Source organism: Staurois parvus, unplaced genomic scaffold, assembly GCF_062004578.1.
Source record: "Staurois parvus isolate SC_StPar_1 unplaced genomic scaffold, SC_StPar_1.0 ptg000243l, whole genome shotgun sequence".
In the NCBI taxonomy this organism is placed as follows: domain Eukaryota; kingdom Metazoa; phylum Chordata; class Amphibia; order Anura; family Ranidae; genus Staurois; species Staurois parvus.
Genome location: NW_028318039.1, coordinates 554,905 through 582,060, shown reverse-complemented (window position 1 = coordinate 582,060; position 27,156 = coordinate 554,905). Strand labels below are relative to the sequence as shown.

The following is a 27,156-nucleotide window of genomic DNA, read 5'->3' as shown; positions in this document are numbered from 1 at the left end:
TGAATACATAAAAAAAAAAAAAAAAAAATTATAAAGAATAGGATCCTGCCTGCTGAGCGTTTTTCAGGTACAGGGAAACAAAATTAAAAGTGTGAATGGGGACTAAAGCACATGCATTTTCCTTTCCTGTTTTCATAGTTTCCCCCCTCTCCTTTCAGATGCGGTTGCCCCAAAATACAGTTTCATAAAAAGAAGCCAATTTTTTTTATTTTCATAATACTTTGACCAAATGGTACAGCTATCTCTAATGACATCTATGATGACTCATGATGCAACCTAGACATAAGAGGCCTTATGGAAACTCTAGAGATAACTCTACACGACTATCAGTGCAGTTATTACATACAGCCATATACTTTAATGAACAATTAACAGAAACATCAAAGGAGTGTGTTAAATTGTATCTAATCCTGGTAATTTTTTTAGCAATATGTTGCCTCCATAATCCTCTGTGAGTGAGGAGTTCATTCTGCTCTGTCATTGGTGAGACATCACAACGAAGTGTCTATTTGTGTCTGCAGAAGACGACTTTAATTATAACGGTTATGACTGAAGTGTTCACACAAGCCTAATTCCATCAGTCAAGACAATGTATGTAGCTGCTATTCCTATGGCCACCAAATGTTTTCCCATTTAGTCATTACTTTTTGGAATGGTGACCCATTTTATATTATTACACATCCAGCAACCTAGAGAGAGAAAATAGACTTGCCAAATGCCAAAAGGAACGTTTATTAATAGAACACTGACTTTATATTTCTATTTTTCCTTTGTAATTGTTTAACGACAATAACTGCCAAGCAACAGGATCAATTATCAGCATGGTAAAGCACACAGAAGCCATTTACTTTTTGTATCTGAGAGGTCAGTGCTAAAACACATTTGCACGTGGATACAGTATCAGGTTGATTTTGAAAGAATTAACATAGCCATTTGCCCAGTGAAAGTGGATGTACAATTGTTGTACTATGTGAATGGGGCAAAAAAATTAATGTAAATAGGCTATATTTGGACCTGATCAAATGTAAATCATAGGTTTAAAATTGAAAACACCGAACTTTGTCATTAGATGGAGCTAAGTATCATAGGTATTTCCTAGAATACTTCGCTCCATCTAGTAGTCAAAATGTGGTATCTTTAGTTTAAAATCAATTATTTGTATTTACACAGCAGAGTCTATTTACACCACCCCCTCCCCATTCACACCGAACATGCACTTCTTTCATTGGGTAAATGGCTATGCAAATATTTATTAAATCAACCCATTAAAGATGCATATCAGCATTAAAAAGATGGAAAGATGGTCCCAATGTCTGCTCTATGGGTTTACTATAACTACCTTTTTTTAAATATTTTGTAATTCAGTCATGTGGTTGATAGCCTCGCTGTTCAATATGTGAGCACATATTTTCTGCCAGACACCTTTGCTTAGTGTAACTGTCATGTTTTATTACAAAAACACAATATTATATAATGATTTCAATCCTTGAGGTGAGCTTTATGTTGATGGACAGGGAGGACTTCCGATAGATGCAGGCTACCGGGTATAACAGGAGCAGTCAATCAACAAAAACATCCCCCCCACTATCAATTTACATAAACCCCAACCCAAGCACTAAATTATAATGAATATTGTGTTTTTGTAACCAAACGTAACAATTACAACAGGCAAGTAGTTCTTCCATACCTTTTTTGGTTTATTATTTAAAAGTGATTTATATTTTTGTTTCTTTGTCACCTGACCACCAGAAAAAACAAGGGCAGTACATATTCAGGAATGCGAGTTACAGATTACAGGGGAGGAAGGAGGAGCAGGGAACATCAACCCAATTGATGTAGCTGCCCCACAAAGTGTGAAGGAGTGTCATGTGGGGTAGCTAACTGGGGAGTGGCAACGCAGAAGACCATGGATCAACAGCCAGTAGTGTTGCCACTCAGATGAGGGAGGTACTATGAACTGGCGGGATTACCAAGAAGTTACTATGTAAAAACTTTTTTTTTACAAACCTCTAAACAGTTTGGGGGCCAATGAGTAATAAAATGCATTTTTGGGTTTACCGACAATTTAATGTGTAGTGGTAAATCTGTAGTGCTCCCAAAACTTCCTAATTGAAACTACTTAAAATCTTCAAATAGTCTGGAAGGCGTTTTATAAATGTTACACAGTGATCTTTCTATTCATTATCACATGTCTGTACTATTTGGGCAGAAAATTGGTTATAACTGTAAGCATCACAGGGCACATTACCATATTATGAGTTTTCCAGCAAATAGAAAATGCTGTATCTTGGCTGGGAAAAGCACTACCCAGTTCCCTTTTCACCACAACATTTAGAGCTCAAATGAAATCTTTATTATATGACATCAGTCAATACTGGACAATTCAGCTTTGCTAGAGATAACTGTATCAGGGTAAATGACATCATATACAGCCATAGATCCCTGACCTACAGATAATGCTGACTGCCCTAGAGCAAGCCTGTTATTACTAGTATCCCTTTGGTTTACAACTTGTTATGCCCTGTGGCGCTTAATCTGTTAAGTAAATCTTCATAACACATCATTTGCATTTTCTGTTTACGTGTTAGGCATACTTTCTGCTTTATCTCGCCGACAATTAAAGGATAACTGGATGATTCAGTTGTATAATCCTCTGCGTTTAATTACAGATAGGCAACATTTCCACCTTACATAAGACCTCAATATCATTTATTACTTAAAACACTCTCCATACACTCACTGTAACGTTAGAGGATTTAACCCTTTCTGCAAAATATAAATACATACACACTTTATCTACACATATCTATGAGATTTTAGTCTCAATTGCCTGATAGTGGATTTGAAATAGCTTGCATGGCCAGTATGTAACATAACATAGCTGTCCAGGCCATTGGAATCCATCCCTGCTCTTTTCCTGCATGAGGGTCATCAGCTAGTATGATGTTATAGAAAGAGTGGGCTCAGACACAGACCCTCCATTACCCCCTCTTATTTAGAACAGAAGACTACTTTTGTTATATAGCTTTTCTGAGTACATGCACCTAAGCTTAGCTAATGAACTCTCATGATGTCTGAATGTTAGATGAGCAATCAGAAATGCAGAGAGATGATCAGGGGAAGTTTTAGATCTATGCTGGTAGTGGGTCATGCTGTGGAGGTCTACAGTGGGTCTTCTGTTATTAATATACATTTCATTTGCTCTTCAATTGAAGTCATAGTTGGTAATTAGATGTATTTGGTGATATCACTGGCTCCTCCCTATACATAAAAATCCTATTGCTTAACCACTTCAAGTCCGGACACTTTTACCCCCTTCCAGTCCAGGCCAATTTTCAGCTTTCAGTGCTATCACACTTTGAATGACAATTGCGTCGTCATGCAACACTGTACCATATTAATTTTTTAGCATTTTTTTGAGACAGATAAAGCTTTATTTTGGTGGTATTTATGCACCACTGGGATTTTTATTTTTTTGCTATATAAATTAAAAAGTTCAATTTTTTTTTAAAAAAAGTGTTTTTCTTATACAATTTTGCAAATAAATAATATTTCATCATAAAACTTGGCAAAAATGTATTCAGTTATCTTTTTAGTAAAACAAAAAAATAACCCAAATTAGTTTATAATCAAAAATTATAATTAAAAAAAAAAACATTTTTACTTTGTACTACTTGTGGGGGGTGATGTTTTTTTTTTTTTTTACACTGATTGCTTTTACACCCATAATGGCTGTAAAAGCAATCATTTCTCCTCAGCTTGTCACATGGTGCAAGGCTGTTGTGAATAGCCTTGTACTGTGTGACCTCTGATCATTCACAGATTTCACATGTAGTAAGCAATGATGTCAGAAGTGACATCTTGCTTACTACTTTGCATGTGATCACTGATTGGCCAATCAGTGATCACATGATCAGGACCTCGCACAGAGGTCCCGTACGACGATCGGTGTTCCACTGTGTCCAGAGGACACAGCGGGCACCGGATCGCAGTGCTGCGCACTCCCAGGGAGCGCACACAAGCAGGGGACGGGAAGGACGTTTATAAACAGCCACCCGCCCCTGCACTGCCACCATCCGGACGTTTATATACAACGGCCGGACGGGAGGTGGTTAATTAATTAAGAGCAATGGGGTTTTTTTTTTTGCAGGATTATTCATTTCAACAACAATTTTCCAATAAGATTATGTGCACTTGACGTATTTTAGGCACATTATTTACCTGTAAAAGCCTCCCTTGGAAATACTGTCAGCAGCCCCACAGGTTCAGACTTGTCACTTAAGTGACACTCTACAGCAAGGGTCTCCAAACTTTTCAAACAAAGGGCCAATTTACTGTCCTTCAGGATTTAGGAGGGCCGGGTCGTGGCAAGTGGGGGTATAAAATGCCCCGGGCCCAGCATCAATGAAAATAAACATGGCCTCAGGGTTGGTGGTCAGCAGATGGAAGAGTAGTGTCCCATCATTGGTATTAGTGGGAGGAATAGTACCAATCATTGGTATCAATGGAAGAAATAGTGCCCCATTGCTGGTGTCAGTGGGAGGAATAGTGCCTCATATAATTGGGAGGAACAGCACCCCAAGGAAAAGGCTAGCAAAGGGCCGCAGTTTGGAGATCCCTGCTCTATAGTATTCCCTTTTGATCCTTCCCCAACAGCTACATAGAAAGGTTATGTAGAGAAATTAGGAGAGTGGAGAAGGAGCTGTGCCAGCACAGACAGTAATTAGACACGCCCAGATCAGTATGGGACTAAGATGTACAATGAGGGAGGGGCTATGCTGGGAAATTGACACTTTCTAGAGTATCAAATCCCTAGCAAGTTACTTTTTTTTTCAGTGTTTTTACCTGTAATGTTTTAAGTTGGTGTCAGAATTTAATGGCCATACACTGCCCAGATCTGTATATTTCTGTAGCATATATGTTCAGCTGTGGCTGCTCAGCCTGGAAAAATCAGTGACAGGCACTTCAGCTGTCTGCATATTATTGCACCTGGAGCAATTACCTGTGGTTTGGGACAGATGAGCATCTCTGGATGCAGTCTTTGTACAATGCTGCCCATCCATCCTTAGCCACATGCGTCCACTCTAGACAGTATCAGCCTGTCATTGAACTTTACAAGCTTCCTGTCCAAAGCTGAACATGGGCACCTGGCAATACCTGCCAAAGAAATAGCCTATGTAGGGCCACAAAAGGCCGTGTGAATGCATATTAAAAAAATCCTTACCGTACAAAAACAAACCAGACTAGAGTTAGTCATATTCAGCTGAACTTGGATAGGTGAATGTCACCATCTTCTTCTACCTATACCATGACCTGAATAAAACACACTGGAGTTTTTGATTCTTCTCCAGAAAATTCTAAAACACATTTTTTTTCTTTTCATGAAATGTCCAGAGTGTTAAATCAAAAATACTATTCTTCAAAGAGTAATGTGTTTAAGCTCAGTTACTGGAACATGACGACTGAATCAAAACAGCGATTTAACTGTGCAGCAAAATGCAGCTACTCCTCCACTTCACAGGAACTTCTATGGCATTTGTTAAAATGTCAGCACTGTTCAAGGAAAACAGCATGGAGGAAACTGGTACCAAACTACAGCCAAATAGTACACTCTGCTTGTTTCTTTCCAAGCCAGAAACGTCATGCACGCGCTTTCACAAAACAGACTTATGCTGTGTAGAAGTTCACTGCTGTCAGTGTGCCCCCTCCACACTCTATTCCGATACTTCTAGGGACTTGTCAGTGTGAAAAGACCACTCTCCCAGTATATCTGACACAGGAAACTTTTGGCAACAAATCAGGTACAGAGAAAAGCCTTCTCACAAACAGTTGGGCGTTTACTGGCTACCGTTGTCAGTTAAACCTGATAATCGTTATCAAGGTTATTGTGTAAACTGATGGCCAATAAATACCAACATACGGAAAGTTGTATGTGAGCCATGCCATAACTTCACCTGCATTCCGCCAATCCACTAATGAGCAGTTGAGGACTGATGTCATCTCTTAGATTGTAAGCTCCAAGGAGCAGGGCCCTCCTAACCCTCTTGTATTGAACTGTATTGTCTCCCATTATATTGTAAAGTGCTAATCAAACTGTTGGCGCTATATAAATCCTGTATAATAATAATAATAATAGTCTAGAACACTATTATTATTATACAGGATTTATATAGCGCCAACAGTTTGCTCAGCGCTGTACATTATAATGGGAGACAGTACAGTAACAATACAATTCAATACATGAGGGGTTCGAGGGCCCTGCTCCTTGGAACTTACAATCTAGGAGGGAGGGGATAGTGGTACAGAAGGAAATAGCTGTTAGGGATGGAATGGTAGGAAGAGTGGAGGAGATCGGTAATTAGCTGAGGGCGGGGTAGGCTTCCCTGAAGAGATAGGTTTTCAGAGTGCGCCTAAAGGTGAGGAGAGTAGGTGATAGTCTGATGGATTGGGGTAGGGAGTTCCAGAGGATAGGGGAAGCCCTGAAGAAGTCCTGGAGACGGGCATGGGAGGAGGAGACAAGGGAACTAGAGAGCAGGAGGTCTTGTGAGGAGTGGAGAGTACGTTTTGGGTGGTATTTGGATACAAGATCGGTGATGTAGTTTGGGGCAGTATTGTGAACAGCTTTGTACGTCAATGTAAGCATTTTGAATTTTATCCATTGGGCAATCGGAAACCAGTGGACGGATTGGCAGAGGGGGGTGGCGGATGCGGAGTGGTTATTAAGGTGGATGAGTCTGGCCGCAGTATTCAGGATAGACTGAAGCGGGGATAGCCTGCCGTGAGGTAAGCCGATGAGGAGGGAGTTACAGTAGTCGAGGCGTGATATAATAAGAGAGTGAATGAGTTGCTTAGTGGTTTCCGAGGTTAGGAACGGGCGTATCTTGGAGATGTTGCGGAGGTGAAGTCTACAGCGATCGGACCTGGGGCTGGAAGGACAGATTGGAGTCTAGGATGACACCTAGTACTCTGGCTTGCGGGGTGGGACTGATGGTGGTGGTGTTGGTCTCGATGGAGAAGTCGGGGGGGGGGGGGGGCACGAGCTGGGGGGAAAATTAGGGCTCTGGACACCATCAGATTACAGTTTGTATTCTCTCCTTATGTTTGCATGGGATTTCTCCCACACGTACTGCTTAATTGGCCCTAATATGTGTATATGTACACAAATGCACACACACACACACACACAAGTGTAAATTGCACATTTGTGTCTGGAAACATTATCTCACAGTCAGCTGCATTTGAAGGAGCTTGTGCAATAGTGAATCTATTTAATAAATCAACATTTCAGCCACTAATGGCAGTCTTAATTAGCACACTCTAATTACACTGTTAATAAACAAACACACTTCTACAATATATACCAGCGTACACCAACATTCTATCCCTTCAATACAGCGGTGTGAGGCTGAAGAACTATGACGAGTTGCTCATCTACAAAGGTTGCTGCAATTGACAAATCTACTTATCTTTACAGGTGCAGTCTTTAAGAGCTTGCAATCAAGACTGAACAAGTTAGACTATTAATGACATCATGGCACAGCGCCAAATTTTTTTTTCTCCTCGACATAGCTGTACTAGCTTGCTAAAGTGCAGTAACACGATTCAGCTATCTTGTGCTGCCAAAAGAAGCAGCAAGTTATCCTCAAGTCATAAGTTGCACTTGTTCCTGCTAGGTGATCAGCAAGTGTTTCAAAGTAGAGAAGATAGAAGGTCTTAAGTTGCAGCATTAGGTCCGCCAGGTATAAAATAACCATTGCATCAATATGTAAGAATTGTGGAGGCTCTGTATTTTGGGGAAAATTAACAATGGCTAAAGCCTGGGGCTACTCAAATATTTGGGGGGGGGGGGGAATACATATTTCCCTTTGTGTTTTTTTTTCTAATAAAAGGGAAGCAACAGGGTTGACTGTTAACTTTGCTATGGAATTTTCTCCAGAGCTTTGTAAATGAGGTGAAATTTCACTTTGCAACAAATACCCAGTCACATGCAAGGAAAATAAAAAACAGCCCTTTTGCTTGCACAGGATTGGATGGTGGAAGTCAGCAGAGATTCGCTTCATTCACTAAGCTCTGGGGAAGCTTTCCTTGCAAAGTGAACAGTCTTCTTGCCTTTATTAAATCAACCCCAATTATAGTGGTCAGTTGACATTTTTTTACATTACATATGCTTATTTCTCTTTGACGTTTATAGCTCTGGGATCACAAAGAGCTAGGACTTTAGGGAGCAGCACAAAAAGATTGGTCTTGGAGGTCTCAAGGCTGAAATCTTGACATCTGTGTATATTGCAGTTCCTTGCATTAGTTAACTGGCAGCTAAAATTGTATTGTGCTTTGTTAACAAATACATTATGCAATGACTGAAGGTTTCAGAAGTTAAAGCCTTGGCTATTGCATAAGCTATTTCTGCTCCAAGTGCCATGTATTTTTAGAACTCACCAAATCTATGATGGCAAAGAAATATAATGCAGGATACTGTCGACACAACCCACTGCTGTCATTATATGAGAAAGCATCATTGTTAAATCACCTGCAAGTGTGTTAATAAAACATAACTGGCAGGTAACTTGATGAAGTCCAGGTATCTCCTGTTCTTAACACATACAAACAATAGGGATGACGTTTACCTTAACCTTCAGCTACATGAGAATTCACACTTCAAATAAATGAAGCAGTAATAAAAACGGTGGAAAAAGTACCTATCTTCCCTTTAAGAATGCAACAGTCACAGAAAATCTTACCAACTACATCATCATTACATATTTGCAATTATGTACACAGGTCACTAGGACAGAAATTGCAGACTTATATGAAGAATCAAAAAAATACTCTTACCTCATTTAAATTAAACGTTACTGGTTGCCAACATACCAACGCTGCACTACAGCAATGTACTGCTGAAATCATAGCAAATTAGGGAAGGGCTTGGATCCTGCAGACTTCCAGCTATTCATTGCACCACATGTTAACTATAGTTGTCCCTTGTTATTTCAAGTATTATAGGTACTTTGAACCACATAAGTTACAAAAAGTTTTATTGTAAGGACCTCTAGGATTTTCATAAAATGTACGGAATCATTAGGGTGGACATTTCTGTATTGAAATTAAATATCAGTCATTTAAACACTATGGGGGGCAGATTATTGTTGGACAGGCCAACTAAATGGTTGTCAAATTTAACGAACAACTTGTGACTAAAAGTCTGGATACAGAGTTAATCAGATTGGCTGGAAAATTGTATTTAATTCCCCAGTCTTCTCCAACATGCTTGTAGAAATAACCAGAGATTGGGTTTCTTAACGTATTAGACTTTGCATCTCCCAGAATTTGTAAATCGGTTCAAAAGCTCAGAAATGTGAGATAAACCTCTTGTTGATGGGGAATTTAACAATAGGGGGTTAATCTACTGCAGAGAACTGTGTTCCCCTAACATTTTGCAGCCTCCCAAAAAACAGGCTTACACCTAACATTCATTACTGCTAGATACAATGATTATGTTAAACTGGCTGAAGCTACTAAGCAATTAAACTTGTGTGAAACTAAAGCCATAGGGCAGCACCAGGTTATAAATTTAGCTTGTTCAGTTAAAGTGGTTGTAAAGGTTTAAGGTTTTTACCTTCATGCATTGTATGCATGAAGGGAAGAAAGCTTTTGTCTGCAGCAGCGCCCCCCCCCCCCCAATACTTAGATGAGCCCCATTGTGATCCAGCGCTGTGCACAAGAGCCTCGGCTCTCCGGGAACTCTCCCTCCTCCTTGTCAATCACAGCCAGTAAGCCAATGTGGAGAGAAGAGAAAGGACAGGGCTGAGTAACAGCTCTGTGTGGGAAGGGACATGCAGAGCAGCAGCTCGGAAGCAAGCCTGCTTGGGAGCCCCCATAGCAAACTTGTTTGCTGTGGGGGCACTGCAGGAGGGAGAGCCATGTGCACCAGTAGGGGACCCGAGAAGAGGATGATCGGGGCTTCTCTGTGCAAAATCACTGCACAGAGCAGGTAAGTATGACATGTTTGTTATTTTAAAAAAAACAAACAAAAAAAAAAAAACTTACCTTTAATATCACACAAAAAACTGGAAGCCGATTGGTTTCTATGCATATCTTCACCAGAGTTTTAACTCTCCAGTTTTAGTAAAACAATCCCTGTGTCTATTGCTAATTTGTTATATGTTTAGATATAAGCAGTATGTTTTATATTTGTACGATCTGTATAGGACATCAAAATATACTGGAACTCTATAAACAGAAAATCTCATATTTCTTGTTAAAGAATGAATGTGATATTTATATGGCTTTTTATTTGTGGACAAACTGGAATGAACTGCACAATGACCAAGTAATGGAAAAAGTCATATTCTCACATTATAGAAATGGTAATAAAATAATGCAACTGAACACTACATTAAATCACATGTCATCCTTTCACTCCTGCTCTGGTTTTAGATCGGCTTTCTTCCATTGGGAGGTAATTTATTTTATTTAGAGGAACAGCCTCTCTGATGAGGTTCTGTAATTATGTCTTTTTAAGCTGCTATGTTGTAAAGCTATTTTGCAATGAACAAAATGTTCCCAAGAAGCTGAGTTCTGCCAAGAAACTGGCCAGCTTAGTTCTTAGTGAAATCCTGAAGACTCCATAGAACTAGGATTCTCCCAGCTAAAGAGAGCATTAGAGCTTGTCTGTGTTTGTTCTGAAACAAAATCTATTAGGAGCTATTCAAACTGATTGAAAGGACCAACAAGGTTGAATAAATAATAAAAGACGAAGGGGTTTTTGATACAAAAGAAATTCTGAAAGTGTTTTGACTCCTTACACCAGACAAACTTTGCTCCGGGCCTTTTATTTTATTTAAAATGACAGATTGTAAAGGGAGGTTATCATTCACAGGTGATTTAAAGGCATTGTCATGAAACGAAGATTAGGTAGAAAATGCAGTTTGAATAGTCAGCGATTACTATAGAACAAGTTTGGCCAGATAAACAGGACTGGTGAATACCCCAAGGCCATTTAAGACCTATTAAACAAAGCTTTGTTAAATTGCATTGCATGGTTCCATCTTATTAATATAGGATTTGCTTTGAAGGCAACTTAGTTTAATAATAGTGTTTTAAAGATTAAAAAGAAAAAAAAAAAAAAAAAAGGTTTCTAGTTGTACTAAAAAATAAAAGCAGATATGAAATAGCTATGTAATATGTAAAAAAAAGGTTTGGAAATGGCTTGTCACCTCAACAGAAAAACAAACATGGAGTCATAAGTGCTAAGAACCATTGTGCACACTGTTTAAACATCGATTGATTGATGAAACCTAAACTTGTTAAGGTTAATTAGAGAAGACATTAGGAAGTGTACAACCCCCATGAATAATTCAGCCTAAACCTAGCATATCACTTACTTTTTTCACAGTTTAGACCAGTGCATAAAACAATGGTCAAGCTCAAGTGATTACAGCACCTAGGGTTAGTTTTGGGCATATACGCAAAAAAAAAATTACACTAATTATATATACTGTATATAAAGTATACAGTATATTATTTTGAATGGTAAATGAGATGCTTCCTTGAAGGGAGAAGACTAAAAGGTTTTTTCAGACACTAACTTCTTGTCTGTGTAGTAGTGTAGAGACATCCAGAAGAATAGGTTTTTGCTAATCCCATAAATTAGCCATGATCTCTGCTGAGCCAAGGGTAGTAGATAAAGGAATGACTCAATAACTGTGTGGGACACTGTATAGCAATATGTTTAAGCTGGGATTATGAAAACACATATTGCTTAGAACACTTTTGTTTAGCATGGTAACAGTCTGCTAAACAGACCTTTGTTCTAGTTCTTTTATTTTTTTACAGTGGCTGTTAGAGATAACTGCTTCAATTATCAAAGTTAGAATTTCCATAGTAACCTCCAGCTTTCAGATACCCTCTTTACACACAAAAACAATGCCATTTAAATGGACTGCCTAAAACAAGAAATTTTGCCCATAGCAATAAAAAGGTGGGTTTGTCTGACAGGGTGGTGGCTTTAACTGAACTCATTTCCATCTTCTCAAAGGATATCCGAACGGAAAGATTCTGCAGAGATAGCACAAATCTTATCTGAAATAATCAAAATTGCGTTTCATTCCATTTTTACCCCATATCTAAATATTACAGTATCTGAAAAATTATTGGAACTTCTATATATTTCCTACAGCTATTATAGCATGACTGTGTTGTAAATTAAAGTAATACCACTAAGTAGCCAAGTAAAGGGATTTATAAAATGCAACTGTTTTGGTGTCTGTTGTACATACTGTTGCAGTTGATTTCTGGAGGACAACAGCTATTATACTGACCAGCAATCAAGGTTGGGACCTCCCACAAAAACTGTATAGTCACCATAGGTGAATTGAATGATTGTCCTCTCAAATCTATCGGCATGGAATTAGAAATATGATGAAGGATCGAACTAGCTCTAAATGTCTATTAGGTACACGCAGACAAGGGTCATCATATAGAACAGCGATCAGACCAGTGTAAAAATATTGTCTGGTCACTAAGGATTTTCCTCCTGTTAAACTGTTGCCCCATCTTTCTCCATAAGACTAAACACAAATAGTCACCCAATGTGCCAACTGCCCCCTGCTTTTGAGCTGATTAATTAAAAAAACACCCAATAATAGTGGTCTTCCTGCCAAGTGAAAAAACTGGTTATAGAGAGTAAAAGGTGGTCAGATGTGCAGGCACAATCCAACCACCTTCAGTCATCTGTACAAATCAGTATATCCCTAGATATGAATGTTCATATAAGATAAATGTGTTTTAAAGATTACTAAAGGATATATTTTTATTAAAATAACAATGGTATTGCACAGAGCAGCCCCGAACCTCCTCTTCTGGGGTCCCCTTGCTGGTGTTGTACACTCCTCTTTAGTGTCTGCCCCCATAGCAAGCGCTTGCTAACAGGGGCAGAAGTTCGGGCTCGCTCCCAAGCTATGCTCTGTGTGTCTATAGACACACAGAGTGTGGTTTGGCCCTGTCTCCTGCTCCCTCCTTACTGGATTTGACTGACAGCAGGAGCCAATCACTCCTGCTGCTGCCCCCATGTCCAGTGAGGAGCGAGAGCAGCGATGTTGCTCTTGGGCATGGCACTGGATTGAGATCAGGCCCAAGTAAGTAATCTTGGAAGTTTTTTTTACCTTAATGTAGAGAATGCATTAGTGTAAAAAACTTTCAGCTTTTACAACCACTTTAAGTCAATATGGCAGGGGAGGGGTGCTGAAAACACAAGCTTATCAGAAGAAAAACAATACTGGTCAGACAAGGTTTTGAAAGCCCTATTGGGAGACTGTCATCTAATGACTGTGGGCACCTTAACTTCCATTAACTTGTTCATAAAACCTTAATATACTACCAATTACATAATTTCTAAACTAAGTTTATATGATATATATATTCTTTAAAATGTGAGTGTAAGGAAGGAAGACTATTAACTCTGGCCATATGGCAATTTTCTTTTATTAATAAGGTCAAGATCATGCATTAAAATATTAGGAGGTTGTACAAGGCCAGCATAGCCAAAAACGTACATTTAGCCATGAGAGTAAGGCAGTTGTGCATCACACCCCAGTATTAAATCCCTCTAATAACATATATAGAAGAGGTTATTCAAACTTGTGGAACAAGAGCAGAGTAGCCCAACATGTGATACTACAAAGTGTAGACTTTGCTTTGATCTTCTGGTTTGGAAGTTCCCATATTGGGTCTCCAAGGCTACAACTGCCTCAAGCTTCAGTGACAGCATGGTCATTAAAAAAAACAGATGAAATGGTGGCCAATACAAAGCACATATTCTAGTTGTTTTTAAAATGAATCTTTGTTTGCAAGGTGGATTACAACACCCTTTCAAATAACTTTATTGGTAAAACAGACGAAAGCAAATTAAAAAGACAGCCATCACTAAAAGCACTACAAAAAGACAGGACGAATGAATATGAAATACAAGGAGTACACAAATATGCGGCAAGTAATTTTTAAAAAATGCTCAGTTAACTGATTTCTGTTCTTCAGAACTATTACAACATACCATGTTAGAATTTTTTCATTCATCCTGCAGGCTGAACAGATTCCTCCAACTACAATATACAGTGCAGAATGACAAATCTTCCTGTTGGGTTATTTTATTCTACAGAGGAGTCACAGGACTCTTTGCAGCTCAGGTAACTCAGTTGTGATGTTTTGGGGCTCCCCTAAGTTATAATAACACTTATTTTTGTCTGTAGACTTGTTTGATCAACAATGAATCGTGTAATTCAGGATTAATTAAAATTCCGATTCTCTGCAGTATATACTATATATATATATATATATATATATATATATATATATATATAGATAGAAGGACAAAAAAAATATGTTATCTGCTACTTTGCAAACCAAGTTACTCGTCATTAGTAATGCATAAATAATCATGTGGATAAGAGAGGCGGAGCCAGTAGAGAAAAGGTATTATCATGCATATGGACACAAGGCAGCAGGATCTCTAAGTATATCCTTGTTGGACACACATATAGAGCTAGGTGATTTATTTTAACTCTTGCAGTTAAAAAAGTACCTGACTAAATTAGCCCTGAATGGGTGATTTAAAGTGGTGGTGGTGGGGGACTACTGAATACACAAACTTCAAAAAGGGAAGGTTTCTATGAATAATATTTACTCAGCCATTAAAATGAACATGAAATGCACATACCAGTATGTGTTCTCAGGTGAGCTTTCAAATGGGATGACTTTGTATACACCTTTGTGCAGCCTGGAATAAGAAAACAAAAGAAGTGCATGCTGAATACAATAAAAAAAAACAGTCATTTCTTTTCTAAAGTCAAAAAGACAAAAAAAAAAATGTCAATAGTTTTGTAAAATACAGAACAGACCTCACCGGTCGCTAGTAAACAGGCGTAAAAAACTGCACAGTCTATAGAAATGTATCACACATTCAGGAAAACATTCCTTCACTGTCCCGAATAGAAAGACCAACTGCCTTCATTAACCTTACAACAGATGGAGTTTGTCAGGATGTGTGTATATATTTATTCATATTATGTCGACTTATTTATCAGAGTTATTCCTAGGCACACATATTCATCTGCATTCTTGCATTCTAAAAATACCTGGGAAGATTCCAGTACAGCACAGTTTATCGTTACTTGGCCAGTGCCAAAAGGAAAGTAGGGATTGTTACATTGAAATTTACTGCATTCTTTCCAGAGTCTATTAAATTCATTGTCGTTTTCTGATTCACAATACTATGTCACTGAGCTTTCCCTCTTTATTAGCCTGCCTGAATGGAGCCGAATAAACCAGCATGATTCATTAATTAACATTTAATATCAGCAATAAAAAGGTACAGGCTATCTCTAACTGATCATTTCCAGATTGCTACAAACGTACAATAACATGGCCATAAAGGTAAATAGGAATAGTTTGTTTTTGGGCCATAACTATCCCCCAAAGGATTTTTTTCGGCTATGTAATATGCACAAAACATAATTCATCCTACATTCTGTGAATAGGTACCAGTCCATCTCTGAACTCATTATAAAAAAAAAAAAATGGAATACTATGTAAACATTTCCATAGAGTCTGGTGTTCAAAAACTGTATACTCCGGTATCTTCATTTCCATACACTGTGAAAGCATCAGCTGGGCCAAAAATAGTTTGCATCAAAACCACTTCTATATCTGGAAGAAGCTCTGTTCCCTAAGATAACATGTAAAATTGGAGTAGATTTACTAAAACTGGAGCACTCAGAATTTGAATCAGAATCACATTAGCCAATTAGGTTCTAACCTCAGCTTGTTCAATTAAGCTTTGACAATAAAACCTGGAAGCTGACTGGTTTCTATGCAGAGCTGCAGCAGAGTTTGCACTCACCGGTTTTAGTAAATAATCCCATTGGCCTAAACTTTGACTCCATTTGTTCATAGTAGACGTTTTTGCTTACAACGGGGATGAAATATTAATGCATTAACGTTTAAATTAAAAATGTATGAAAATGAAAGAGAACTGTATTTTCATTGAATGTACAACTACACAAAGACTATTGTTGCTCCTATGAAATGGCACTAAAGCTGTAAAGTGGGATAGCTATTTACAGTGCCCCCATAAGATATAGATTTACATCATACTAAATTTCCCTGTACAGAAAATCAAAATAGTCACATAATGCAAATGGTGTTCTTGATATTTTGTGAATACCCATAAAACGTACACTATTACAAGACAAAAAAACTTTAGCCCTTCCTTGGTACCAGATTTATAAAAAAATTAACCTTCCTTCCACAAGGCCCTACTTTTATTGTGGTTTAGAAACATGAGTTTAAAAGGCTGGGTAGTGGTTAAGACTTATGAGCCTTATGAGGGGTTTACAACTAACCATTCATCCTAAGATACAAAACCACTCACTTTTACATTACCCAAGAGACCCACCTTTTCCCTAAACCAAGAAACCCACGGATACCTTTCTGGAGACCCACCTTTACAGTACTTTACCCAAGAAACCCACCTTTAATTTACCCAAGAGACCAACCCTACTTTATCCAAGAGAATCACCATTACCCTACCCAAAACACCTACCTTTACCCTAAAGCAAGAGACCCACCGATACCCTACCCAAGAGAGCCACCGATACCTTACCCAAGAGACCCACCGATACCTTACCCAAGAGACCCACCGATACCTTACCCAAGAGACCCACCGATACCTTACCCAAGAGACCCACTGATACCTTACCCAAGAGACCCACTGATATCTTACCCAAGAGACACATCTTTACAGTACTTTACCCAAGAGATCCACTATTACCCTACCCAAGAAACCCACCTACCTTTACTTTACTCAAGAAAAACATCTTTGCCTCACTCAAGAGACCCATCTTTACCTTACCCACACTTTCACAACTTTGTTGTCGATCTCCATCCATAGTGGGAATCAATGTTTACATGAGAAGTGTAAAGCCCTTTAAATCAAATGTTTTTTGTTTTTTTTTAAAATGCACTCACATGTCAGCTGTGTAAGCAGCCACATTATCGCTACTTTGGCCTACACCAAGTCCAGATTAAGAGCATGGACAAACATGATTTAGGCAATGACACACCCTTGGCTCTTGCAGAAGGATTTGTATACAGACAGTTATTTTAGTATACACATATATGCTTCCTGTTGCAGACAATATTTCACAATTCTCTATTTTTGAAGCAAAATTAACCCCTTCCTGCCAGAGTAACACATGAATACCAGCACAGCAAGTGGGCCTTAGCCCTGGCTGTACGCATATATGTGTCAGCCGACCCCAATGTTCTGTACTGTAAGCTGACACCAACAGCTCCTAGTCAACATTTACAATCAGGAGCCAGTGAGAGGGTCTCCCTATCATGTGACCCTTGTGACCACCAAATCATAGTGATCACATGATTAGGGAGCTTACACCCACTTCCTATCTTTTACAAGCCTATACAGGGCCAGTGGGAGCCAGTGCCAAGGGGTGAAAGTATATTTAAACTCGACCACTAACATCATCATTCATATAATGCTTAACATGGCAATGTAATTTTAAAAAGTAATTTTTAAAATCTGAATAATAATAATACTTTTTGATCCCATCATGAAGGTCCTTGTTCAGACACTCCCTGTTATTGAGTGACAACATTCTGCCCTGTCTCCCATTTGTGCTCCTGCATTGTCACTCTAGCACATGGGCTTCTGACTACAAGCAACCTTTTCAACACACATTACACAGGCTTGGTCCACTGTTGTCACCATCAGGAAATGCAATGCAGGCAACGCATAAAGCGGAAGTGCAGGAAGTGGGAAGAGAATGCTAAGAGTCTGCAACAGATCATCAGCATTGTGATGCAATAAAGTAAAATCCAAGGTTTTATTTTAAACATGTGGCAACTGTTTATGATGCACAGTACTTTAGCAAACTAAACGTCATTTAGAAAGGGCCCTACATCTACTTTAAAAAACTGTCCTTTGCACTGCGTTGATTGTACACGAGCATGCACAGTTATTAATGATCAAAGTGTAATAATACTTGATCACTTGCCTATCATTTTTATACTCTAAAACCTGCTTCTCTCCTATGCCCCTGACTCTGGTCTTCTGTGAGGCCACACCCCGAAACTTCTGTATTATGAGAGGATTATCAGACTTGAAGAAGATTGACAGCAAGACTTTGGCAGGAAATAAGGGGATTATTTGGCAGACATAAGAAATGATGACACTTCAGACTAACTAAGCAGGACCTCCAAAACATCTCTGAAGGTGAACACATCAGACAATATGTACAAAATATTTCCACTTTTTTAACCAGGACTAATGCACAACTTACAAAGTCCAAACCATACTGGTGCTATCAGACATCCAGTGTCAAATTATGATATGTGAATAAAGGAAGCTGATCGCCAAGGCATGTTGTCTGATAATACATCTTCTCTTCAATTTCCCAATAATTGTCTGTCCCCACTTGAAAGCCAGGTAACCGCAGAGATGACAGTGGTGACACCGCTCTAACATGGCAGCGGTTGTGCCACTGTTAGTGTCATCTCACAGCACATATGTATGTCCTAAATAGTTTAAAACTGTGCCCAGACATTGCTTATGCCAAGACACAGTGGGGTTTGAGGACATGGCTAAAGTAGATGTAAACCCTAAATGAATGACATTTAATTTGCTAAAGCACTGTGTAGCAGAAAAAACTGACATATTTTTTCTTTAATAAAATACCTTTTTCACCTTGTTTTCATTTTTTGTTGCATCTCAATGCTGCTGGCCTCCTACAGCCACAACTATCATGGTTGCATGAAATTTCCCATAGTGAATTTTTTGATGGTGACACAGTGCAATGTGCGTTCACACAGACACTTGTTGTCTCCATCACAAGCCTATGTGATAGGATAACATAGGAATACAGATGGGGGACAGGAGAAGAGAACTGCCACCTAATAGGAGGTATCTGCACAAAGATCTTCACTGCATGATCAATAGGCACTTTTTTTAATGAAAACTACTGTCAGAAATATGAAACTGGATTTTCAACCTACAATAAAATGTTAAAGATGACAAGAATCTAGTAAATGGGTTTACATGAACTTTAACTGACAGACTGCCAGCAGTGGGGTGCCTACGTGTGCACTTCAAAGTAGAACATTCAACATAAAAAAAAAAAAAAAAAATAGTGGGCAGGCAGTTTTTTTTTTATTACAGGAGTATACTATGGGGCTGATTTACTAAAAGCAGAGTACAAAATCTAGTGCAGCTCTACAGAGAAGCCAACCCAATTCCATCTCTTTTTATGTCAAAGCTTAATTGAACAAGCTGACGTTAGTAGCTCCGCCCCCTTCCTCTCCTGATTAGCTCACTGGCTGCTGCCTCAGCCAATCAGGAGTGAAATTCCTCAGAGAACCAAAGATCTCGTGAACATCGCTGGAGGGGGCTCAGGTAAGTGCTAGGGGGGGCTGCTATACACAATAGGTTTTTTTTACCTTCATGCATAGAATGTATAAAGGTAAAAAACCTGGAGCCTTTCCAACCACTTTAAATGTAGCTGTTTTGGGAAACAGTTAAAGCTACACTCCAGGAATTAGATAAAATATATCATTGGGTCCTACTACAAGGAATAAATGTTCATGTAGTCTAGGAGTATCTCTCTGGCAGGCTCCTTCAATCCATTGCCACTGCCTCCCTAAGGTGCTCTCAGCTCCATTCACATGCTTGCCTCCTGCATTGTACATGGTGATGCAGAGACCGCCCACAGATTGAAGCTTCGATGTAGAAAAGAACAGTGCTGAAACTTGCTTACCCAAGGGATGGGTTAAGTATTAACCTCCATCCCTTGACCAACTAGCATTTCATTGTTGTAGCACACAATTAACTGTTCTTGTGGGGTGTAGGTTGAGTATCAGCAGCTCTGCAAAGCTACATTTTGTCTTATTTCTTAAATTCAGCTTAAAATCAGTGAATTTACTTGTTTTATTGCAACAACCCCAGTGAAGGTACTAAATGCTAGCTCCTCAGAGGTCCCATGGCATACTACAGCATCAAAAGGTGTGGCCCCGAATCCCTTCCATAACTTGGTCTTTTCTAACAGGACAGACAGCACTGTGTGAAAGAAAATGAAGATAAACTTCAGCAAAAAAGGATTTTAAAACCAAAACCACAACATTTACATTTTGAAAAGCATTCATTACCAAAAAAATATTGTTTCTAGCCTGGAGTGCTGCCTTATATGATAAATTCAACCCAAAACGGTTTGCTTTGTGTTCGAAGATTAGGCCAGCTGATATAAAAATGTAGATAAACCCTTGAAGCTGTTTTCTTCCCTTGCTGCTCCCAATCAGTGATGAGCTCAGGCATGTTTGGACTAGGATCCAAACCCACATGTGGAAGCCCACCAGGAAGCTGTCACCTGTATGGGCCAAACATGTGCAGCTTGGGCATTCCCTACCTTGAAGCCCTGTGAATACACGCTCCTTGTATACATGGGGCTGTGGCAAGGCAGTGCCCAGTCTGCAGAAGGCTGGCCTGTACAGGTGACAACATCCTGGTGGGCATGCACATATGGGGTTGGATCCTATCCCAAACACACCCAAGCTCATCACTACTCCCAAAGTTCCAATCAGACAATGAAGTTTGTGGGGCTGGCAAGTTCAGAGGCAAGTGCAAAGCAAACTGTGAGAGACATAGAAAAAATGTAAAGGGTTTATGCCGTAATATCCGGTGTGTCTCCCTGTATGGCTATACACCTGTATATGCAAGTACCTGTGTAAACACGTTAGCATACAGGTGTACAGCTCTCAGATTTCTGCATCAAGAGTTGTATGCCCGTATGCATACATACATGTGCTCTTCCTGGATTGGCAATAAGTTGGAATTTAGGCTATACGGCCAGACATGACCTTATTCAAGAGCCCGAAGGAGGAAGAGGTGTAATTTTACCCACCTGATAGCAAACATTAATTGAATAGTTTAGAGACGAATCCTTTACTAATAGTCAGTAATTAACATATAACAATCTCAAATTATCTTAGTATGTTTTAAACTACAAACCCCAGCTTACCGGGATAATCACAATAGTGAATTCGTCTTTTCTCCAAATCTGGATTGTTTCTGCGGTTGTAGCGAACAGACTGAATGGTAGTTGGTGCCATTTGCACTGAAGTAGTTAAGGCCGGATTGTGAATGGCCATCTTGGAAGCAATGGTGGCTGCATAAGAAGGTGGTGGATTTAAGCTGTGGAGCATTTCTGCTTGCCGATCTGGGCTACCAGGTTCTGAGCTGGGAGGAGAAGGTGGGAAGTAGGTCCCTTCTTGCTGTTGCATGAACTGCCCATGCATATTATATGAACATTGGGGAATGCCCTGAAATGGCTTCATTGCAGTCTGTGTTACAGGGGTGGGGAGTGTGTTGAATCCAGTTAGTTCTGCAGACAAGGAAGCATTGCTCATAGTGTCCATCACCGGTGTTTGGTTTGTGGAACTTAGGTCCATTTCTGACGAACTCAACAACTGGTACAGCTGACCGTGCTGGTGGTTGACAGGGATCTGGATTTCCGGCGATGGCATCTCTTGTTTGATGTAAATGTTATTTAGATCTGCGTTCTGGTGGTTGCTGAAGATGCTGGTGAATTCTGGAAGAGGCTGAGTGACCGCTGGTTCGCTCTGCTGGCTGAAAGCAGGTTCCGTCTTAATGTGGGTGACTGTAGGCCTCTGAGCCTTGTACAAGTTTGTTCTGAGATGCGTGATGTCTGGGAGGAAGACGTTCATGTTGATACTGTAAGGCAGTCCATCGCTGTCATTGAAGAACTGATCAATACCCGATGCACTGTCCCTCCTGTATTTCTTCTGATCTTGGATCATGCAAACTGAAGCTGGGTGAGGTGAAAGATACTTATCCATTTCGCATCTAGTCTGAAGATGAAAGAAGAAGAACATCAATTATTTACATGTACAACAACATGCTGTGTGCCAATTATATTCCACTTATAATAACCATATATTGTAACAGGTATACCTGATCCACGCCTTTCTTACTTCTCAAGACACATCCTATTGGGACAATTAGAGAATATAAATAAGACGGCACGTTGGATGAACCCCTGCAAATTTTTGTTTAGAGGAGCCAACTAGATATACTGGAGTACCCTACATGGAAGCTGTCACTAATTGACAACCAAATATTAGGTTTCCCTTTTCTTTACTTATATGAGGTATTAAGTAAAGGGTAAATAGGAGGGGCAATACAGTGGTTGGTATTTGTGCCTTGTAGCACTGGGGTCCCTGGTTTGAATCCCAGTTAGGATGGTAACTGCATGGAGTTTGCATGTTCTCCCTGTTCACTCCAAAGAAATACTGGTAAATGAATTGGCCCTAGTGTGTTTACGAGATAGGGACTTTATGTCTTTCTTTTCATACCTTCAAGAAGATGGAACCTCCTTGAGAGCAGGGACTGATATGAATGTAAATGGACAGTGCTATATAAATACCTACAATAACTAAAGATGATAAAAGGATATAACTTTGGCCTCATACAACTCAACACTGAGAGTAATTGCTGGTTCTCCACACAAGCTCTCAGGGTTATACATGACCTGCTTAGTTCTCAATAAACAATACTAATTGCAGAAAGTGAAGAAGTAATCTTTGCCTATGTGGTATATATATATTCTGTGGCCAGATACATATCAAGCAGATCTGCCGATCACAAGTGGTGCATTGTAGGCCGGGGGTGGCTGCAGGCTGATCTTACCAGTACAGTCATCAGAAAAACATTTATCATGTACTCTTCAATGGACAAATGCTACATTCCCCCTTGCACTGTAAAATCTTCAGTCATTCCTAATCCCCTCAGCATTCTCCAAAATGAATCAGCTGACAAATGGAAAACAAGTGTAATAATTCACTGGGAAGCAGCATGGAGGGAAAACGTCTCTTCCCAAAAACAGAACACTGGCCGCTCGTGGTTGTAGGGAGGTATACAGCGTGGTGGGGAGACGGAGCATGCAGATTACATATTGACAGGAAAAGATGTGTACATCCTATCGGCAACATCAGTTATACTACTCCTGCATCCCACCACTATATCAGGAGACAACTCTTGGGTAATAATACTGACAGAGAGAGAAAGAGAGGTGATAAAGACAGCAGGCAAGGAATGGGAACAGTTAGGTAGTGACAGGGAGGGAGGAGAGAGAGAGAAAGGAAGAATGAAAGAGAGAAGGAAAAGAAAGGGAGAGAGAGAGAGAGAGAGAGAGAGAAAGAAAAAGGGAGAGAGAGAGAGAGAGAGAAAGAAAAAGGGAGAGAGAGAGAGAGAGAGAAAGGGAGAGAGAGAGAAGGAAAAGAAAGGGAGAGAGAGAGAAGGAAAAGAAAGGGAGAGAGAGAGAGAAGGAAAAGAAAGGGAGAGAGAGAGAGAAGGAAAAGAAAGGGAGAGAGAGAGAGAAGGAAAAGAAAGGGAGAGAGAGAGAGAAGGAAAAGAAAGGGAGAGAGAGAGAGAAGGAAAAGAAAGGGAGAGAGAGAGAGAAGGAAAAGAAAGGGAGGGAGAGAGAAGGAAAAGAAAGGGAGAGAAGGAAAAGAAAGGGAGAGAAGGAAAAGAAAGGGAGAGAAGGAAAAGAAAGGGAGAGAAAATGGGAAAGAGAAAGAAAAGAAAGGGAGAGAAAAAGAAAGGGAGAGAGAGAAGGAAAAGAAAGAGGGAAAGAGAAAGGGAGAGGGAAAAGAAAGGGAGAGAGAGAAGGAAAAGAAAGGGAGAGAGAGAAGGAAAAGAAAGGGAGAGAGAGAGGGAAAGAGAAAGAAAAGAAAGGGAAAAAGAAAAGAGAGGGACAAAGAAAGGGAGAAAGAAAAGAAAGGGAGAGCAAGAAAGAAAAGAAAGAGTGAAAGAGAAAGAAAAGAGAGAGAGAGAGAGAGAGAGAGAGAAAGAAAGAAAAATGAAAGAAAGGAGTAAGAATGTAATGACAATCATAACACAGATAAAATGTGATAACAACAATAATGAATATATACACCCCCCCCCCCCCCCATACATAAACACATATGAGATAGACATGTGGTTGGAAGACAGTATGTATCGTGCACCCTCTTCTCCCTCTAATTATTATTTCCATGCCCCCCCCCCCCCCATATCTATCCCCGTACACACGGCGCAGCCTGTGCGCTCGCTCTGGATTTAGCTCGGCCAGCTGTTGTGTGGTGTGGATCTCCTCCAGGACAGCAGTGTGTGTGTGGGTGACAGGCGGACAGTTGCTCCCATAGACAGGCCGATCCCCGGCATTGTCCTGTGTAGTGTGATGGGCAGACTATGGGGTGTGGCGCCCCCTGTCACCTGTGATAAGAAGGACCCCGTGTAGAGGCGAGAAGGCGGCTGTCACACGTGCTGTGCTCGGACCCCGTCCCTCAGTGTCCCTTACCTGGGCCATGTCATCGGGTAACATCCGGGAGCTCTTCATGTCCTCGGCGAACACCGCTCCCCCGGTGGAGGGCTCCCCTCTAGTGGGCGGCTGCCCCCCATTCCCAAGCACAGGTTTGAGCTGTGTGAAGACAGGTTCGTCCAAGCGTCCCAGCCTGGTACTCATGGTCAGCACCGTGGTGGCCATAGTCTCTGTACGGCAAGTCCAGCAGAGGCCAGGCGAGAAGGAGGAGGAGGAGGGCGAGACCGCCGCGGGCCGGGAGAAGAAGCGACAGAACGGTGTGGAGCGGAGTAATGTCAGCGGATCGGTGATGCTACCTGTACAGGGTGTGTGGGCCACTTTATTCCGGGGCCGGGCTGCGGGAGGGGCTTCGGTACTGTGGCGGCCAATCCGCTGCGAGGGGAGGGTCCTCTGTGTGGGTGTGAGGTGGATGGGGAGGGTGGAGAGCGCCAATAGACCCGGGATGGCTTGAAGTGAGAGCTGAGCACAAGGACTAGGTACACAGGGACGACTGTTATTATTATTGTATGGACGCACATGGAGGATACAAGGGTGCAGCACAGAGCTGATACTGGAAGGGGAGACATCACCACGTCAGACACAGTGAGGGGAAGCCGGGTACAGAAACCAATCAGCTTCTCTCTTAACTTGCCCCCCCCTAGAGGATTTACCCCCCTTCCTGACCAGGCCATTTCTTTGAGTTACTTTAACTGACAATTGTAAGTTGTCACTGGTCATGTAACGCTGCACCCCAATGAAATTTACATCATTTTTTCCCCACAAATTGAGCTTCCTTTTGGTGGTATTTGGTTGCCTGTGCCTTTTTCATTTTTTGCGCTATTAAAAAAAAACAATTTTGAGAAAAAAACATTTTTGACTTTTTGCTATTAATAATAATATTTTTTTTTTAAAAAAATCTCATTTTGTCATACATTTAGGCCAAAATGTATTCTGCGACATGTCTTTGCTGAAAAAAATCCCAATACGTGTAAATTAATTGGTTTACGTGAAAGTTATAGCGTTTTCAAATGGCGGTATATATACTGGAATCTTTTTTTTTACTAGTAATGGCGTCAATCAGCGACTTATAGCGGGACTGCGACGGGCATTCTGACACTGGGGGGAACTGACTTGGTGTCACTGACAGGGGCGGACTGACAACTCATGGGGCCCCCGGGCAATAGGGGATCATGGGGCCCCCGGGCAATAGGGGATCATGGGGCCCCTGTGTCCTTGCCCAAACTCAAAAAAGCCTATGAAAAAGGTACCAGGGGCATCTCATGGGGCCCCCTATTGACCCCGCGCCCTTGAGCAGTGCCCGACTTTCCAAATGGTCAGTCCGCCCCTGGTCACTCTCATCCCCAGTGACACCAATACAGTGATCAGTGCTAATGAAAAGCACTGACACTACTAATGGCACTGGACAGGAAGAGGTTAACATGTGAGGCAATCAAAGGGTTAACTGTGTGCTGTTTCACAGTATGTGTGCTTTCCACTGTAAGCACATTGCTTTGTAAGGCTCTGCTATGCAGAGCCATACAAGGCAATGTGCAAGAGCTGACAGGGGAGAGATCTGTATTGTTTACATACAGTTCTCTCCCTCCACGATCACCAGGTGCCGGCAAGTAATCAGTGGCTGGGACCCAGTGATTGATAGCCAAGACCGCGAATGGTGGCATGGGTAGGGCATGCTCGCGGCTGGCCTAAATATATGACGAAATTTTATTTTTTACATTTTTTTATTGGACATGTTTAATAGCAAAAAGTAAAAAAAAAATTTTTCTCAAAATTGTCGGACACTTTTTGTTTATAGCGCAATAAATAAAGAAGGCACAGGCGATCAAATACCACCAAAAGAAAGCTCTATTTGTGGGGAAAAAAGGACGTAAATTTAATTTGGGTGCAGCGTTGTATGACCGCGTAATTGTCAATTAAAATTGTGCAGCACTGTAACGCAAAAAAAGGGGGGGGGGTAAATCCTCTGGAGGGCAAGTGGTTAAAACACCTTGTGCTGGCACCACTACACTTGCACACAGTGGGTCTCCAGCAGTCTGACATGCCCCCTCGTACAGTTAGAGCACTGCTGATTGGAGGGGGGGGGTAGGTCACTGCTTGTGTGTGAACACAGCAGTCCGACTCTCCAAGGTGCTGCCAGCACAGGGTGTTTTAAAGCTGGTTTTGGGAATGGCATTTTTTACACAAAGTGTTACTAAACCTACAACAGTATAATCAGTCTGTATATGCAGTAAAGCATGCTTGTACTCCCTGCTGGCAGAACACAATAGCTCTGCAGGAGGGATTCTCACATCAACACTGTGTTGATGGGAGAATCAAGCATGGTTGCAGGAAAGAAGATCAAATCATCTATGGCTTTTGTGTTCAGAATGCAGCAGCAGAGCCAACGGGAACAGGACCTGGAAACTATTGGTGATCACTTTATTAGCTGTACCTACTACATGGATTTAGAAGCTTCCATATATATCCCATAGGTTTGGCACATACATATTTACATTGCTTCAAGCTGAACTGATGTAACAATGCAACAATTGCCATATCTAAACTTCAGCTTCAACGTTTGCTACTAAGCTGCTACACAGAATGAATAGGCAGACATTGCTGGGAGTGGGACCCACGATGATGGATATGTGCTTGATATAATACAGCTTACTGCACCCTGTTCAGATCTGTGACCGCAGCGCTAGGTTAAAGCAGAATTAAACCCCAAACCAAAAATGTATTA

General features: G+C 40.6%; 1 protein-coding gene across 1 annotated transcript in view; it reads right to left on the bottom strand.

Annotated features, from left to right (window-relative positions):
- KLF5 (KLF transcription factor 5) overlaps positions 1-24,746 on the bottom strand; it is a 28,745-nt gene extending 3,999 nt beyond the window's left edge. The window contains exons 1-3 of the mRNA XM_089680365.1: positions 24,417-24,746; positions 21,078-21,927; positions 14,711-14,770 (exon numbers count right to left, since the gene is read on the bottom strand). Of these exons, the coding sequence (XP_089536491.1) occupies positions 14,711-14,770; positions 21,078-21,927; positions 24,417-24,602 (1,096 nt within the window). The 5' untranslated portion in view covers positions 24,603-24,746. The remainder of the gene's footprint in view (positions 1-14,710; positions 14,771-21,077; positions 21,928-24,416) is intronic.
- Positions 24,747-27,156: the final 2,410 nt, after the last annotated feature.